General features: G+C 41.9%; 1 protein-coding gene across 1 annotated transcript in view; it reads left to right on the top strand.

Moving 5' to 3' along the window:
* dnah9l (dynein, axonemal, heavy polypeptide 9 like) overlaps nucleotides 1-19,476 on the top strand; it is a 429,781-nt gene that overhangs the window by 191,250 nt on the left and 219,055 nt on the right. Inside the window, exons 42-45 of the mRNA XM_060828114.1 lie at nucleotides 2,797-2,924; nucleotides 12,109-12,257; nucleotides 12,363-12,513; nucleotides 13,465-13,596. Coding sequence (XP_060684097.1) covers nucleotides 2,797-2,924; nucleotides 12,109-12,257; nucleotides 12,363-12,513; nucleotides 13,465-13,596 — 560 coding nt within the window. The remainder of the gene's footprint in view (nucleotides 1-2,796; nucleotides 2,925-12,108; nucleotides 12,258-12,362; nucleotides 12,514-13,464; nucleotides 13,597-19,476) is intronic.

Genomic DNA, 19,476 nt, shown 5'->3' with positions numbered 1-19,476 from the left:
CAACATTCTCACAGAATGCAAGATTCAGAGTACTTTATCCCAAGAGGTGTGAGGTAGCTACATTCACTTCTGAGTAAGAGATTTATTGCAAGGTCTTTAATAGGTTACTCAGGACAGTTTAGAGTTGATAAAGAGCTCAAAGGTAGTACTGCTGGAATGTCAACAAAACTACATTTTTTTTATATAGTGAGGATACAGGGAAGTCCTATAGCTCTGTTCAGCAAGAGTTTAAGGAAATGATGGGAGCAAGAACAAGCCACCTTCAATTAATAGTGCAGTACAGCTAATAATGGGGTTTGAAAATCCCACAATCAGTGTTTTCAGGATGAAGTTGTGTGAGAATTGACCTCGGAGAAATCCAGGAGTTGCACCTGCTTGTTTAAGATTGTTGTTTGTGAAAAACTGGAGTTGTCCCTGTCTGAGAGTATAGTTTCTGAAAGGTAGATCCAGGAAAGGAACACGATTGGTCAGGAAGGGAGCAGTAATTCGAGTGTCCATGAGGGAATGACCTTTGAGAGGAAGCTTTGAAACCATGTTAGCAATAGTGAATCCAGTAGTGATCTTCTGTGAAGTTTAATGACCCTCCATGTCTTTGAACATCTTCAAACATTGGTGAGAGGTCTGCCTTGAATGCATTTGCCATTTGATCTGTACTGTAGACGTTCATTCAATCCATTCCCCATATTTACCACGTTAATATTGCATGTTAGAACTAAGAGGCACGTTAATTGTTGATTTTATTACTGTTCTAATGTTATATAGTAAAGTTTGTTGTTGCATATTCAAGATCATGAAATCTTGTGGCTTTATTCTTTGTAAGTCCTCTCTGGATCTCTCATCTTATCCACTCTAAGATAAAAGGTTACTGGTCCCCACATAGATCATAACATAAATTTGGTAGCCTGGTCTGGGATCTTAACAATTGAAGAGGCAAATTTAAATTCTGCTGCTGTTTGGTTGCTCTATGGTCTAATAGCCTTCCATGTAAAAGCTATGGCTCAGCTCTTCCCAACTCTGGATGGTCTGAGACCAAATGTGGCTACAAGCTACATGTTGAGATTTCTGAGAAGTCCCAAAACAATAATGAAACTACTTGAATAACTGAAATTCTGATGAGTCTCAAACCCTCTGAAAATGTCTCCAACTCTTTGCTACACTTGAAGATTTTGGAGCGTTCCAACTTACTTATCTGGATCATTACCATTCCTGATGAAGAGCTTTTGTCCGAAATGTCGATTTTCCTGCTCTTTGGATGCTGCCTGACCTGCTATGCATTTCCAACACCACTCTAATCTAAACTCTGGTTCCAGCTTCTGCAGTCCTCATTTTCGCCTGGATCATTACACTGCAAATGCCAGATGAATAAAAACCAGTCTAACTCCTGGGTAACTATACAACTAATATCTCCAACCCGATAATACTCCTATCACTTGACTACCTCTAAACACATAATGCACGAGGCAAGTCTACCACTTGCAATGACCTTCCCTCACAGATAGAGCTCATGACAGTGCAAATGAAAAGACAAAAGCATTTGAAAATCACTAAGCATCCCTACAGTGTGGAAAACAGGCCATTTGGCCCAATGAGTCCACACTAACTTTCTGAAAAGCATGTCACCCAGGCCCATTCCCCCATCCTATAACCTTGCATTTCCCATAGCCAATGCACCTAACCTATACATCCCTGCGCTTTGTCGGTAATTTAGCATGGCCAATCCACTTAATTTGCACATCTTTGGACTGCAGGAGGAAACCGGAGCACCCGGCGGAAAGTCATGCACTTACATGGACAATATGCAAACTCCACACAGATAGTGTCCCAGGGGTGACATCGACCCTGGTTCCCTATTTCTGTGAAGCAGCAATGCTAGCCACTGTGCTACCCTTCAGTCAGGAGTACTGAGTAATGACTTACCTAAGCCTCCAACCGAGGTCCTCATCATCACAGATGCCAATTTTCAGCATCCATAAAATCTTCCAATACTTATCTTATTGCATCCCCTAGTTAATTATCAGCAAGCTTGATTGTCAAGCCCTTATTCTACTCTTATTGAGAACTGCATATAAACTTCATTCTTTCCTTGAGATATGCCTGAGGTAGAACCCATAGGCCCCAATGCATCTGTCTTTACCATTTCATCACAACACCAATCATTCATGCTATCCCTAATGATCAGTAGCTAAAAGAATATTTACCCAGGGCACTGATGAAAAAAAAACAATTGCAATTATGTATCACTTTTCATTGTCTGAAGTCATTCCAAAGCACTTTAGTTAACTTAGTGTGCTTGAATGTTGTCACGGCGGTCAAGCTGATGATCACTTTGCAAACATCAGGAATCCATAAATGCAATGAAATAAATGGGCAGGTAATCCACTTTTTGTGATATATTTTAAAATAACTGTTGGCCATGACAGTTCATGGCCATGGCTTTTAATGTCAACAGTGTTGCACAACCTCTTTACTCCAAACTGCGTGAGCAGTAATTTCTGGATAGCAGTTCTGTCTGGTACTTAACCAAGCTATTTAAAACAGCTGAACCTAGAGTGTTACTATGTTGAGTTGAGTTCAAATCAAGCACAACAAAAGTGTACTGTTTACTTTAATTGGTGGGGAATGAAGAAGGAGAAAAAAATTATATGAATTTATGTATGTTTTTAGTTAACAAAGTATTACAGTTGAAGTTAGAATTTCATTATTGCAAGGGAGATTTCATGTATTTGTCCCTGTGGAAGTTTTTTTTAACCACACATCAGTCAGTAATCAATGTTTGTTTGATCTCACCAAAAACAGGCTTGTTTTCAACTATGATGAGAGAACTTTCCAGCATTGTACATGCAAGTCCAAAGTGGATTGTTTTAGATGGAGATATTGATCCAATGTGGATAGAGTCACTCAACACAGTAATGGACGATAACAAGGTTAGTATTTTGCAGTTGAATTGTCAAAATGTGAGGAACAATCAGTTTTGCAAAGTTTCATATTTTATGTCGATACAGTAGGATTAATTTCTCACGTTTCCACTTTTGGCTCCCAACAAGGCATGGTGTTGTTCATCAATGTAAAACTGGTGTAGTCCAAGCATCCCAGATATTGGACCTTGATCATAATGAAGCTGAAACTGTGAGGGAGATCAGCTTTCTGTGATTAAGGCTTGGGCACAATAGACAATAGGTGCAGGAGTAGGCCATTCTGCCCTTCGAGCCTGCACCACCATTCAATATGATCATGGCTGATCATCCTTAATCAGTATCCTGTTCCTGCCTTATCTCCATAATGCTTGATTCCACAAACCTTGAGAGCTCTATCCAACTCTTTCTTAAATGAATCCAGAGACTGGGCCTCCACTGCCCTCTGAGGCAGAGCATTCCACACAGTCACCACTCTCTGGGTGAAGAAGTTTCTCCTCATCTCTGTCCTAAATGGTCTACCCTGTATTTTTAAGCTGTTTCCTCTGGTTTGGCACTCACCCATCAGCAGAAACATGTTTCCTGCCTCCAGAGTGTCGAATCCTTTAATAATCTTATATGTCTCAATCATATCTCCTCTCAGTCTTCTAAATTCAAGGGTATACAAGCCCAGTCACTCCAGTCTTTCAGTGTAAGGTAATCTCGCCATTCCAGGAATTGACCTCGTGAACCTATGCTGCACTCCCTCAATAGCCAGAATGTCTTTTCTCAAATTTGGAGACCAGAACTGCACACAGTACTCCAGGTGTGGTCTCACCAGGGCCCTGTACAGCTGCAGAAGAACCTCTTTGCTTCTATACTCAATCCTCTTGTTATGAAGGCCAGCATGCTATTAGCCTTCTTCAGTACCTGCTGTACCTGCATGCTTACCTTCATTGACTGGTGTACAAGAACACCCAGATCTCTCTGTACTGCTCCTTTACCTAAATTGATTTCATTTAGGTAGTAATCTGCCTTCCTGCTCTTCCCACCAAAGTGAATAACCATACATTTATCCACATTAAACTGCATCTACCATGCATCTGGCCACTCACTTAACTTGTCCAGGTCACCCTGTAATCTCCTAACATCCTCATCACATTTCACCCTGCCACCCAGCTTAGTATCATCAGCAAATCTGCTAGTGTTATTACTAATACCATTGTCTACATCATTAACATATATTGTAAAAAGCTGCGGTCCCAGTACTGATCCCTGTGGTACCCCACTAGTCACTGCCTGCCATTCCGAAATGGAGCCGTTTATGACTACCCTTTGTTTCCTATCAGCCAACCAACTTTCAATCCAAGTTAGTACTTTGCCCCCAGTACCATGCGCCCTAATTTTGCTCACAACCTCCTATGTGGGACTTTATCAAAAGCTTTCTGAAAGTTCCCTCGTCCATCTTTAGAGTTACATCCTCAAAAAATTCCAGAAGATTAGTCAGCATGATTTCCCCTTCATAAATCCATGCTGACTCTGACCTGTCCTGTTACTGCTATCCAGATGTGTCGTAATTTCATCCTTTATAATAGTCTCCAGCATCTTTCCCACCACTGAGGTCAGACTAACCGGTCTATAATTTCCTGTTTTCTCTCTTCCACCTTTCTTAAAAAGGGGTATAACATTAGCCACCCTCCAATCCGCAGGAACTGATCCCGAATCTATCGAACTCTGGACAATAATCACCAACGCATCCACGATTTCTCGAGCCACCTCCTTCAGTACCCTGGGATGTAGACCATCAGGCCCCAGGGACTTATCAACCTTCAGACCTAACAGTCTCTCCAACACCAATTCCTGGCAAATATAAATTCCCTTCAGTTCAGGTCCTTCAGCCTCTGTTACCTCTGGGAGATTGCTTGTGTCTTCCCCAGTGAATCCAGATCTGAAGTACCAATTCAATTCTTCTGCCAGTTCTTTGTTCCCAGTAATATATTCCCCTGTTTCTGTCTTCATGGGCCCAATTGAAGGCAAACTCTTAGACTCTGAAAGGAGAGGGGCATGGGTTTGCTAATTGCAAAACACTTGGTACATAATCAAGTGACCCGGCATTGGCAAGACTAGCATTGATAAGGGATAACCCTCCACCATTGCTGTTGACTGCCCCCACAGACCTCTCACTTCTTCACTCTGTGTCTAGATCCACCCACAATCTTAGGCCTGGGCATGTGTTGTACCAATGGCAACAATCAAGGATCAGGGGCAGATCAATGGCTGACCAATCAATGTTTGAATGGTGTTTACCTCAGTGGACCTTCCCTGAATGGGGTGACATTGGGCTTTCACCAGCTCTCTAGCCAGCTGTCCATTAAATACCACTGGTTGGGGATTTTCCATATTGTGTGACCTCCTCTCTCAATTATATTGACTTTTTTTTAGGAAAAAACACCTCTATTAATCCTCATTTTGTTTGTTTATTTTTGGGCTTTTTTGTTTTAATGTCATTTCTGTGAACTGCAGTGGGTTAGCTTAGAAGCATTATTATTTCAGGAAAAAGTACTAGCATATGTGAAATAATTTACCAATTTATCATGAGTCAAATAAATTTGGAAATTTCATAGTTATTGCAATTACTAATGTTAAGGGAATCCATCAAAGTAGAGCAATTTTGAGAAAAGAATATCTGAACGTGGTAGAAGTATAGTTTCCTCAGTACATCACTCATGAAAACAAATGAGAAAAAAATTCTCTATACTGAGAAAGAATGAGAAAACTATTAGAATTACACTGAAGGCAAAAAGATATAAGCGCAAATCACTTAGCCAGTAGTAATTTGAACATAAGACATGGAAGTTAGTATAGCTTCAAGGTATCAAATACTGTCAGTAAGGTCGTAGCTGAGGTGATTGTTACCTTACTCAATTTTCCACTCTACACACCACTGTAAGTCCCTCCCCCCCCAACCCCTCCAAACTCTTAACTCGTTTCACAGTCAAAAATCTATCAAGCTCGGGCTTGAATATGTTCATTGATCCTGCTTTTACTGTATGCTGGGAAAGAAGATTACAAATACTAACAAACGTCTCCATCTTAAGTGAGATACCCTGATGTTGGAACAATGTTGATATAATGGTAATCCAGTCTTGTCATGATGTAAGGGGGAGTGTATCCTTTCTTACCCTGCAGCAAAGTTACCCGCTCAGTGTGGTTCATCCAATCTTGGACCTTATCTTTGCCCAAGAACAGGTCACAATAGGCCAAATAGCTTAACACTGTCATTGAGAAAATGTTAGATTTCAACAGTAGATGTGATAGCAGAACGTTTAGCACAATAAAATCACCAGAGAGAGCATGGCTTCAAGAAGGGTTAACCATCCCTGACAGATTAGAGTTCTTCAAGGAGGTAACAAGCCAAATAGATAAAGGGGAACCAGTGTTTATAATCTCTTTTATTGAACACCTTTTGAAAATTCAAAGTCCTGCACATCAGGCTAATTAATAAGATGAGATGTCAAGATTTTATGAGTAGTATATTAGCTAACTTATTGGATTGGCTAACTAATAGAACTGAGAATTGGGATAAAAAGGCTTTTTTAGGCCTGCCATCCATAACTGCTGGAAAGCGACTGAGATCAGTACTGGAGGCATATTATTTATGATATATAGTTATATATTGGTGCCTTTGAGGGAAACAAATGTACAATCACTATGTTTGTGAAGTCAAGTAGTAAGGATGACACAACATCTACAGAGGGATACAAACAGATTAAGTGAGTGTGTAAAAATTGGCAAGCGGAATATAATGTGGAAAGTGAGAGGTTGGCAGGAAGAATAAAAGAATACAATGTTGCTTAAATGGAGAAAGCTGCAACACAAAGAAATCTCATGCATGAATCACAAAAAGCTAGCATCTAAGTTGTGGGTAATGGGAAGGCAAATGAATGTTGGCCTTTATTTCAAATGGTATGGAGTGGATATAAAAATAGGAAAGTCTATTAGACATGTATCAGATTACAGCTAGAATGTTATGAACAATTTTAGTCCCTTATCTAAGGGCATTGGAGCAGCCTATTGAGGATTCACTAAGTTGATTCTGGGTATTTTCTTGAGAGAGGTTGACAGGTTGGGCTTGTACTCAATGGAATGAAGAAGGAGGAGAGGAGACCTTATTGAAACATATTTTCAGGGGATTGTTGCCTCCCCTGTGGGAGGCCCTGGATCAGGGGGTATAATCTCAGAGGAAAGGGTCATCTGTTAAAGACTGAAATGAGCAACAGTTTCTTGTCGGAGCATAGTGAATCTGTGCAGCTTTTATTCTCATCAGATGGCTGTCAAATCTGGTTCATTAGGTACACTCAAGATAATCAGATTTTTTTGTCAGTCAAGGAATCAAACATTATAGGGTAAGTCAGCAAAATTGAATTGAGGATTATCAGATCATATGTGGTCTCATTAAATGGCAGACTTAATGGGTTTAAAGGTCTACTTCTGTTCCTAAGTCTATGATTAACTCTCATCTGTGGCTCTGATTATTTGTTCATATGTGTGGCATATGCTACTACACCCCAGTAAAAACAAATACAAGATTTAGAAACTGGATCAGAATCTAGACTTCAGTAAGACTGCATTGACCTGGTCCCCTATTGCATTGAATGTATCTCCAACCATCTAGATTCATATTGCCAATGAGCCAAGATAGGCCTGGATGAGAGTTTGTGGCTGAAAATGCACAATTCTCCATCACTACAATCCAATTCAAGTACAAGTGATGTTCATCAATTTTTTATCATCTGTTATGAGTCCTGTAATGATTGGTGAGTGACATAGCAGCATGTGTGAATTGATTGGAAGTTTTGTTGTGAAATGTACAGAAGTGGCTGAGGTCATAGGGTCATTTTTCATTGGAAAGGAGCTGCAATGGAACCTGGCAACCATCTGAGTCACTGAGAAGCCCTTCACAGAACCACACTGCTCACCTCACTGGTATGAGCAAGAGGCTAGAAAATGTTTCCTAAGCATAATGTACTTCATGCCCTTGGCCAGCAAGACATTGCTGAAAGGGATTCTATCAATACAGTCATAAGTCAATCACCAAAAAAAATAAAGGTGGCACCGGTCATTGTTGATGCATGGACTATACACATCCTCTTTGACAGCATCACAACGGACAGACCTGAGAGGAGAACTATTTTTGTAAACAGCTGGCTAATTCCATTGTCCAGATTGATACTCTCCATGAGGAGGGTCACTACCTGAGGAAGGTCTGCTTAAACAGAAAGCAAGTAAAATGCAGGATTCCATTGAGAGCTGCAAGTTGGCATTGTGCCTATACCTTCAGCTAAGCTGGAACTTAAAAGAAACCGATATCCCACTCCCTACAGTTTTACAAAAGAGGCATAAGTTAATGCAGAGGCACAAGGAACAGAACACTAAACCAATTACATCTTCCTTTAAATATTTGGTTATAATTTATAATGCTGTTGAGAATATATTTCATGAGACTGAGAATTATTTTAATATAGTCTAAGTAAATTGCTGGCAAGTCATTGAGTCGGGGCTGTAATACTTCACATACTTGTTTGGCTTGCCTGGTCAGCTGGGATAATTGACTTTCCTCTTCTTTTTCCATCTCCTGATTACTTCTGGAAAAAATACCATCATAGATTAGAATAGTAGAATATTTACAATTCAGAAGCCATTTATTCAGGCCATCAAAACTGGATGTCCGCTAATGCTATTAAATTAATTAAACCCCACTTTCTTTTCTTGTGCCTGTGAATTGTTGCTCTTATGCAATTCCTTTTTGCAAGCCACAATTAAATCTGCCTCCCCTGCCGCTTCAGGCAATGCATTTCAACTTGGGCAGGAGAAAACAATATTTTATAACGTTCTCAGGTGGTAAATTAGGACTCCTCCTTACCCATCTAAACTTGTTTCAATACTCCATGATATATTTCAAGAGACTTTAGATCAAGCAGTATTATTATCACTTCCTTTTTGGCCCATTTGTAGAGGTGAACTGGCCTGTGTCAAAACCAGAGAAGCAAGTATTAGCTCAACTCTTGCCATCTCACTATTCCCAATTTTTTTTAAAGTTGTTGATTGTTAGTATATGAAATTAATGCAGTTTTAGTCAATGCTCTTGGAATTAAGCAACAAGTGACACTGAAATGATGTAGATCTGTTACATATTTGCATATCAAGTAATCCGATCTCTTACAATATTTTGTTCGATACGTAATATCATTGGAAATGAGACAGGAGAAGATGTCAGGGAGTTTTGGGAATTTGGGAAGTTGAAATTTGGCAATGAAGGAAGGGGGTAGGATTAAGAACAGCTGCAGCTGGATTAAAGCAAAGAGTTGCACATGAAGAATGGCTAAAACCTGCGTGGTTTGGGAGCTTTAGACCTGGGCATGTTTGTGAGCTTTTGTTATGACGATAGTAAAAAATGGAATCATTTGGTGAAATTTTGATTTAGAACTGGGTCAACACTAGATGCCCTCCACAGCACCTCCTCCACTTCCCACTCCTCTGCCCTTGAGCCCCGCCCCTCCAATTGCCACCAGGACAGAACCCCACTGGTCCTCACCTACCACCCCACCAACTTCCACATACATCGTATCATCCGTCGTCATTTCCGCCACCTCCAAACAGACCCCACTACCAGAGATATATTTCCCTCCCCTCCCCTATCAGCGTTCCAAAAAGACCACTCCCTCCGTGACTCCCTCGTCAGGTCCACACCCCCCACCAACCCAACCTCCGCTCCCGGCACCTTCCCCTGCATCTGCAAGAAATGCAAAACTTGCGCCCACACCTCCCCCTTACTTCCCTCCAAGGCCCCAAGGGATCCTTCCATATCCACCACAAATTCACCTGCACCTCCACACACGTCATTTACTGCATCCACTGCACCCGATGTGGCCTTCTCTATATTGGGGAGACAGGCCGCCTACTTGTGGAACGTCCCAGGGAACACCTCTGGGACACCCAGAACAACCAACCCAATCACCCCGTGGCTCAACACTTCAACTCCCCCTCCCACTCCACCAAGGACATGCAGGTCCTTGGACTCCTCCATCGCCAGACCATAGCAATACGATGGCTGGAGGAAGAGCGTCTCATCTTCTGCCTAGGAACCCTCCAACCACAAGGGATGAATCTAGATTTCTCCAGTTTCCTAATTTCCCCTCCCCCCACCTTGTCTCAAGTCAAATCCCTTGAACTCAGCACCGCCTTCCTAACCTGCAATCTTCTTCCTGACCTCTCCGCCCCCACCTCCATCCCCACCCCCACTCTGGCCTATCACCCTCACCTTGACATTCTTCCACCTATCGCATTTCCAACGCCCCTCCCCCAAGTCCCTCCTCCCTACCTTTTATCTTAGCCTGCTGGACACACTTTCCTCATTCCTGAAGAAGGGCTCATGCCCGAAACATCGACTCTCCTGCTCCTTGGATGCTGCCTGACCTACTGCGCTTTTCCAGCAACACATTTTCAGCTCAACACTAGCTTTCGCAACATTCACTCTGGGGGAAAAGGAAAGATTGATACTTTTATTGATTTATCTCTGTCTGAATCATCCTCAGTCGTGAAACTGGAATTTTGTAAGGATAGAACTAGCTAGTTCCCTCCCTTGAAGACATTTGTGAATTAATTGGATATTCATTGTCAGTTCAGAACTTTGCTGGTAATTTTTCTGTTCCAGCCAATATATCATCAGATTATTGAACAATTTCTGTTCAGTACCTTAACCATTATTCTGATATGATCCCACCATTAGTAATACTGAGTAAGATACAGGCCCATGGTGTTAGAAGCAATGAGCTAGCATGGATAGAAGCTTGGCTGTCTGCCAGAAAGCAGAGAGTTGGGATAAAAGGGCCTTTCTCAGGATGGCAGCTGGTGATGAGTGGTGTTCTGCAAGGCTGAGTGTTGGGACCACACCTTTTCACTTTATACATTAACGATCTAGATGAAGGAACTGAGGGCATTTTGGCTAAATTTGCAGATGATACAAAGATAGGTAGAGGGACCGACTGAGGAGGCAGAGAGGCTGCAGAAGGAGAGGTTAGGAGAGTAGGCAAACAAGTGGCAGATGGAATACAATGTGAGAAAATGTCAGGTCATGCGCTTTACTACGAAGAATGAAGACATGTACTGTTTTCTAAATGGGGAGAAAATTCAGAGGTCTGAAGTTCAAAGAGACTTGGGAGTTCTAGTCCAGGATCCTCTCAAGGTAAACTTACACGTTGAGTCAGTAGTTCAGAAGGCAAATGCTATGTTGGCATTTATTTCAAGAGGACTTGAATATAAAAGCAGGGATGTACTCCTGAGGCTCTGTAAGGCTTGCGTCAGACCATATTGGAGTATTTTGCGCAGTTTTTGGTCCCATATCTCAGGAAGGATGCACTGGCCCTGGAGCGTTCAGAGGACGTTCATGAGAATGATCCAGGAATGAAAAGCTTAACATATGAGGAACATTTGAGGACTCTGGGTCTATACTCAATGGAGTTTAGAAGGATGAGGAAAATCTAATTGAAAATTATAGAATACTGAATGGCCTGGACAGATTGAATGTTGTGAAGATGTTTCCATCAGTAGAAGAGACTAGGACTCAAAGGTACTGCCTTAGAGCAAAGAAAATAACTTTTAGAACAGAGATAAAGGGGAAGTTCTGCAGGCAGAGATTGGTGAATCTGTGGAATTCACTGCCACAGAATGGAGGCCAGGTCATTAAGTATATTTAAGACAGAGATAACTAGATTCTTGATTGTCAAGGGGATCAAGGGTTATGGGGAGAAAGCGGGAGAATGGGGTTGAGAAACATATCAGCCATGATTGAATGGCAGAGCAGACTGAATGGGCTGAATGGCCTAATTTCTGGTCCTATGTCTTATAGTCTTATACTGTACAAATAAGATCCCGGAATGAACACTGGCTTGATCCAATATCTTTAATTTGTGCAGTTGGCTGACATTGTGGTTAGTCATGGAAACATATCCACATGAGACTTGCAGATGTTTTCTTTAAAAAAGCACAAATGTTATTTGCTTGCTAAAAATGGAGCTCTTTGGTTCTGATTGTGGTGTATTGGCACTTGCTGACTGTATCAAACTGCTTTTGATTGATTCAACTTTAATTGTTACACGTTTCATTGGTACCTTAGTAGATAAGTAATTTGTCATTTAAATATTATTGCTCTCCCTAGGTACTGACTTTAGCTAGCAATGAACGTATCTCTTTATCAACTTCCATGCGGTTGCTTTTTGAAATCAGTCATCTACATGCAGCAACTCCTGCAACGGTATCCAGGGCTGGTATAATATGTGTCAATCCTCAGGATTTAGGGTGGAGTCCGTAAGTACCTAGTATATTTTTACCTGAATCTGAATTCTCTTTACTGTATCATTTCTTTAAGATTATTCTTATATTCAAATGTCATCAGTTTTGATTTCTTTGTAGATATGTCACTAGCTGGATTGACACTCGCAAAGCCCAGTCAGAACGAGCTAATCTTACTATACTATTTGACAAGTATGTTCCCTCCTGTCTGGAACAAGTCCGTTGTAATCTTAAAACCATTACTCGAGTTCTGGAGAACAGTATTGTGCAGGTACAAAGTAATAGTTTTGAACTCAAGCACAATGTATCAATGGAAGTTTTAAAAGTTTCTTTTCAGTGTGATAATTTTTTTGACGTAGATGTTACCATTGTTAAACACAGGAAGAGTCCTTTAGATTCATTACACCTAAGACCTTGGAGTTCAGGTTCACGGTTCTCTGAAAGTTCTCTGAAAGACAGGGCAGTGAAGAAGGCTTTTGGCACAATTGCCTTCACCAGTCAGGGCACTGAGTACAGAATTTAGGAGGCTATGTTGCAGTCATACAGGACATTGGTGAGGCTGCACTTGGAGTATTGTGTTCAGTTTTGGTCACCTTGTTATAGGAAGGATGTTATTAAAGTGGAAAGAAGAAATTTACAAGGATGTTGCCAGGACTCAAGGGTCTGAGTTACAGGGAGAGGTTGGACAAGCTAGGACTACTTTTCTTCAGAGCATAGGAGATTGAGTGGGATTTTATAGAAGAGTATAAGATCATGAGAGGCATGGATAGGGTGAACACATTCAGTCTTTTTCCCAGGGTTAGGGAATAGAGGATGAGAGGGTATCATTTTAAGGTTAGAGGGGAAAGAATAAAAGGGTACCTGAGGGGCAACATTTTTACACAGAGGATGGTATGCATAGCGAATGAACTGCTAGTGGAAGTGGTTGAGGTGGGTACATTAACAATATTCAGAAAGAATTTGGACAAGTACATAGATCGGAAATGTTTAGAACGTTATGGGCTAAATGCAGGGAAATGGGGTTAGCGTGGATGGACATTTTGCTCGGCATGGACCAGTTTGGGCAGAAGGGCTTGTCTCCATGCTATTCACTCTGTGACTCTAGATTTATACAACACACCAGTGCAGCAACCTGCACAGTCTGCCAAAATTTGCATTAAAAACCTTGTTATGCTAAACTCTAAATTTTAGGTTGTTTCATAGAACTATTTTCTTTTTGTAGACTTTATGTTCGCTATTAGACTGCCTATTAACTCCAGAAAATACTCCCCCAGACTCTCCACGTGACATCTACGAGATATACTTTGTTTTTGCTTGTGTCTGGGCTTTTGGTGGAGCATTATTTCAAGATCAAGTAAGTATTGGTACATAATTTCTTTGCTTTAAATTTTAATTTTAAATTCTTTAAGCCAATTTTGACGGTATTAGGCAAGAACGTTCAAAAGCTGATTGAGAGCAGATGTTCGCAGGTAAAGGGAGTCTGGAAAATAGGAAGTCTTCAGAAATGAGATAACGGGAATTCCAAGCCAGTATATTCCAGTTAGGGTGAAAGGAAGGCCTGGTAGGTATAGGGAATGCTGGATGACTAAAGAAATTGAGGGTTTGGTTAAGAAAAAGAAGGAAGCATATGTCAGGTATAGACAGGATAGATCGAATGAATCCTTAGAAGAGTATAAAGGCAGTAGGAGAATACTTAAGGTGAAATCAGGCAAGCAGAAAGGGACATGAGATAGCTTTGGCAAATAGAGTTAAGGAGAACCCAAAGGGTTTTACAAATACATTAAGGACAAAAGGGTAACTAGGGAGAGAATAGGGACCCTCAACAATTTCTTCTTCCAATCCTCCCTTTTCCTCCACACGAAAGGGGTAGCCATGGGTTCCAGCTATGCCTGTCTCTTTGTCAGTTATGTAGAACACTCCATCTTCCAGAATTACACCAGCACCACTCCCTACCTCTTCTACCGCTACATTGATGCATCAGTACCACCTCGTGCTCCCACGAGGAGGTTGAACAGTTCACCAATTTCACAAACATCCTGACCTCAAATTCACCTGGACCATCTCTGACACCTCCCTCCTCTTCCTAGACCTCTCCATCTCCATCCATGAGGACCGACTCAACACTGACATTTTTTAAAAACCTATCGACTCCCACAGCTGCTTGGATTACACCTGCTCCCACCCTATTTCCTGCAAAAATGCCATCCCATATTCCCAATTCCTCCGTCTCCGCCACGTCTGCTCCTAGCACAACCAGTTCCACCACAGAACACACCAGATAGCCTCCTATTTTAAAGACCGAAATTTCCCCTTCCATGTGGTTGAAGGTTCCCTCCAATGCATCTCATCCATGTCCCACACCTCTGCCCTTGAACCCCACCCCTCAAACCACAACTAAGACAGAAACCCCCCCCCGACCTCACCTATCACCCTACCAACCTCCGCATAAATGCATCATCCACCGACATTTCCACCACCTACAAACAAACCTCAACACCAGGGATATATTTCCCTCCCCACGCCTATCCGCTTTCTGCAAAGACTGTTCCCTCCGTGACTACCTGGTCAGGCCCCCTTACAAGCAACCTTCCCCTCCTGGCACTTTCCCCTGCCACCACAGGAATTGCAAAACCCGTGCCCATACCACCCTCTCACCTCCATCCAAGTCTTCAAAGGAGCCTTCTACATCCATCAAAGTTTCACCTGCACTTCCACACCTGTCATTTATTGTATCCATTGCTCCCGATGTGGTCTCCTCTACATTGAGGAGACTGGACGTCTTCTCGCAGAGCGCTTTAGAGAATATTTCTGCAACACCTGCACCAATCAATCCGATCACCCCATGGCCGAACATTTCAACTCTCCCTCCCACTCTGCTGAGGACATGCAGGTCCTGGGCCTCCTCCATCGCCATTCCCTCACCACCCGAGGAGGAAGATCGTCTTATGTTCCACCTTCAACCCCAGGGCATCAATGTGGACTTCACCAGTTTCTTCATTTCCCCTCCCACCATCTTACTCCAGTTCCAACCTCCCAGCTCAGCACTGTCCTCATGACCTAACACCTTCAACATATTGTCTAGCTAACACCAATTGTTATGGTTAACATGAGAATGCAACTTATATAAAACATTTTGTGACTTACACATGAAAGAAGTGAAACTCCAATGGTATTCGAACAGTTAAAGACTCACCAAACAATCAAGGTATTTTTCAATGTATAATTTCAGTTCCATCACACTGTAAACTTTTGCTATAAATTCTACAACTGCGTCCTCCACAACCACCTAATGAAAGAGTGACGCTTCGAAAGCTAGTGTATTTCCAATTAACCCTGTTGGACTATAACCTGGTGTTGTGTGATTTTTAACTTAGCAGGATTTATACACTTAATGGTAAGGTCCTAGGGAGTATTGCTGAATAAAGATACCTTGGAGTGCAGGTTGAAAGTGGAGTCGCAGGTAGATAGGATAGTGAAGAATGTGTTTGGTATGCTTTCCTTTATTGGTCAAAATATTGAGTACAGGAATTGGGAGATCATGTTGCAGCTGTACAGGACATTGGTTAGGCCACCTTTGGAACATTGCATGCAATTCTGGTCTCCTTCCTGTCAGAATGATGATGTGAAACTTGAAAGGGTTCAGAAAAGTTTCACAAGGATGTTGCCAAGGTTGGAGGATTTGAGCCATGATCTATACGGACTTCAGTTAGGCGTTTGAAAAGGTTCCCCATGGGAGATTGGTTTGCAAGGTTAGATCTCATGGAATACAGGGAGAACTAGCCTTTTGGATACAGAACTGGCTCAAAGGTAGAACACAGAAGGAGGTGGTGGAGAGATACTTTTCAGACTGGAGGCCTGTGACCAGTGGAGTGCCACAACACTCGGTGATGGGTCCACTACTTTTCATCATTTATATAAATAATTTGAGTGTGAGCATAAGAAGTATAGTTCGTATGTTTGCGGGTGACACCAAAATTGGAGGTATAATGGACAGAGAAAAAGGTTACCTCGGTTTACAATGGGATCTTGATCCGATTGGCCAATGGGCTGAGGAGTGGCAGATGGAGTTTAATTTAGATAAATGTGAGATGTTGCATTTTGGGAAAGTAAATCTTAGCAGGACTTATACACTTAATTGTAAGGTCCTAGGGAGTGTTGCTGAACAAAGAGACTTTGGAGTGCAGATTCATAGCTCCTTGAAAGTAGAGTCTCAGGTAGATAGGATAGTGAAGAAGGCATTTGGTATGCTTCCCTTTATTCGTCAGAGAATTGAGTATTGGCGTTGGGAGGTCATGTTGCAGCTGTACAGGACATTGTTTAGAGTATTGTGTTCAGTTCTGGTCTCCTTCCTATTGGAAGGATATTGTGAAATTTGAAAGGGTTCAGAAAAGATTTAGAAGGATGTTGCTAGGTTTGGAGGATTTGGGTTTAAGGGAAAGGTTGAATAGACTGGGGCTGTTTGCCCTGGGGCATCGGAGGCTGAGGGTGACCTTATAGAGATTTATAAAATCATGAGGGGCATGGATAGGGTAAATAGTTAAGGTATTTTCTGTGGGGTGGGGGAGTCCAGAACTAGGGGCATAGGTTTAGGATGAGAGGGAAAAGATATAAAAAAGAGACCTAAGGGCAATTTTTTTGCACAGATGGTGATGCGTGTGTGGAATGAGCTGCCAGAGGAAGTGGAAGAGGCTAGTACAATTGCAACATTTAAAAGGCATCAGGATGGGTATATGAATAGGAAGGGTTTGGAGGGATATGGGCCGGGTGCTGGCAGATGGGACAAGATTGGATTGGGATATCTGGTCGGCATGGACAAGTTGGACCGAAGGGTCTGTTTCCGTGCTGTACATCTCTATGACTCTATGACTCTAAAAGAAAATTTAAACCCTGCATCTGGAGGAACCCAGCTACATTGCTGGGTTGTAGCATTGACCTTGTCATGCAAGAATGGAATGAGCTGGTTTTTGTTTTTATTCACTCACTGGATGTGGGCATCATTGGCTAGACCAGCATTAATTGCTTATCCCTCAGCAGCAATTAAGAGTTAATCATTTTGCTGTGGGCCTGGAGTCACATGTAGGCCAAACCAGGTAAGGATGAGATATTTCTTCCCCAAAAGGACATTAGTAAACAAGGTGCTTGGATGACATTGGTCACTGTTCTCACACATTTCTGGATGTCAGACTGAGAGATTCCACACATGTACTCATTGTTCCCTGGAAGTAGCCTATGGCATAGACGTTCAAAGTGACAGTCACCTTCACAGCCATCAGGAGAGGATAGCTTCTCACTCCTGCAGTCCTCAGCTCTTGAATCTGACATAGTTCTGAGACCATGTCCTGGGACATACAGATCCTGCATTGGCACTGCTCTTCACTCATCCTCATGAAGTAGAGTTGGGGGTGAAAATTTCTCATCTTCACTCATCCTGAGGTCCTTCATCACACTGGTCTCCTGCCACTCCTGGGCCTGCCACTGGCCCAGGTCATCTTGCTTCTGTATTCACCTTCTTAGGTTGGCAGCTACAGAGACCAACATCCCAAAGCAGGGTGCAAGACTTTGGCTAGAAAATATGTATGTTGGGAACATAGGAGTGGAAGAAGTTTTTAGGTCTCAGGAGAATCAATGGTGGCAGACCCTGCAGATGATGGCTATACACACTCTTCCATACCATGAAACACATGCAGCATCTTGATCAAAAGAGCCATATCTCCATCATTCATCTAAATTAAGCCTCAGAATGTGCACCAACTTGGTAAAGGTATCGCGTCAGCTGAGCGATCAACACATTACATTCAAATAAGGACTGCCTCCTGCCTCCAACCCCACCCCATCTCACACCCATGTCAATAATTCAAGTTTTCATTGTATTCAGTGCAAACTGAAGTTATACTTATCAGACAGATACTAAAGTGATGCTTTCCGCTCTTGGAAGTTGTACAAATAATGGGTCACCTTTGAACAGCAGTCACCTCTCTGCTACTAAATTTAGCATGATTGAAATGCCAATGATAAATTTTCAAGGTAATGCAAATTATGTTTGACCAGCATTTGAGCCCTAAGCACACTCACTCTGCATATATTGCCAATTGATGATGAAGCAATTATAAATTAAAGGTAGCAAATACTTGATTCACCTGTTTGCCCCTGAAACGTCCAAGCTTCTGTGATGACAACAGTGAAGCTAACCTTGATTGCTGTAAAAACCAGTCTGATCTACCCATATCATTTAGGCAGAAACCTACGGTCCTTTCTTGGTCTGGTCTATATGTGACTCAAGACTCACAACAATCTGGTCAACTGGCCCCTGAAATGGCCTAGCAAGCCAATTGATTATGGACATAGAAAATAGGAGCAGAAAAAGCCATTTGGTCCTCATGCTTCCTCCATATTCAATAAAATCATGGCTGATCTATTTGCATTTCAAATTTCACATTCCTGTCTACCTCCAATAAGCTACGATTTTTGAAGACAAGGGAATCAATCTGTCTCTGCATTAAAGGTATCAGTGGACACTGCTTCCCCCACCTTCTGTGGCAGAAATTTCCAAAGTTGTATAAACCTCCCAAAGAAAAAAACTTGTCCGAAGAGAGCCTCATTTTACAACAGTGTCCCCATGTCCCAGAGACACAAGCGGAAGCATTCTTTCCATGTCCTTTTGATCCCCCTTACGGGATCAAGTCACACTCACTCTTCTAACTTCCATTGGAAAAAGGTCCAGCCTGTCCAACCAATCCTCATAAGGTAATCCACACATTCCAAGTATCAATCTGGTAAACTTCCGTCCACACATTTTTGCATCCCTAAATCCAGCCCATAAATAAACAGAAACCTAGTAATTTAGCTAGTTTGCAAGTTGGTTCAAAACTGGTCTAATTTATTTTTGTTCTTTCATCATGGGAAGTGAGTGTCACTGATTCTATCTCTTTGCTCATGGGAGAATGATGATGAGTTTCTTCCTAAACATCTGCGGTTCTCATAGTGTAGGTACACAAAATTGCTGTTAGAAAGAGAGTTGTAGCTTTTTGATCTAGAGACACTGAAGAATTAATGATATATTTCCAACTTAGGATGTTATGTGGCTTGGAAGGGAACTTGCAGGTAACCTATGCCACCTTTACCTTTAAAATGGGCTACTATGTCCTGGATAGTGTCAAGCATCATGAGTGTGGTTTGAGATACACAATCCAGGCAAGTGGAGAATACTCTATACTACAATATAATTCAGCAAAGA

Source organism: Hemiscyllium ocellatum, chromosome 7, assembly GCF_020745735.1.
Source record: "Hemiscyllium ocellatum isolate sHemOce1 chromosome 7, sHemOce1.pat.X.cur, whole genome shotgun sequence".
NCBI classification, from domain to species: domain Eukaryota; kingdom Metazoa; phylum Chordata; class Chondrichthyes; order Orectolobiformes; family Hemiscylliidae; genus Hemiscyllium; species Hemiscyllium ocellatum.
The sequence above is the reverse complement of the archived record's forward strand: the minus strand, read 5'-3'. Positions and strand labels throughout refer to the sequence as shown.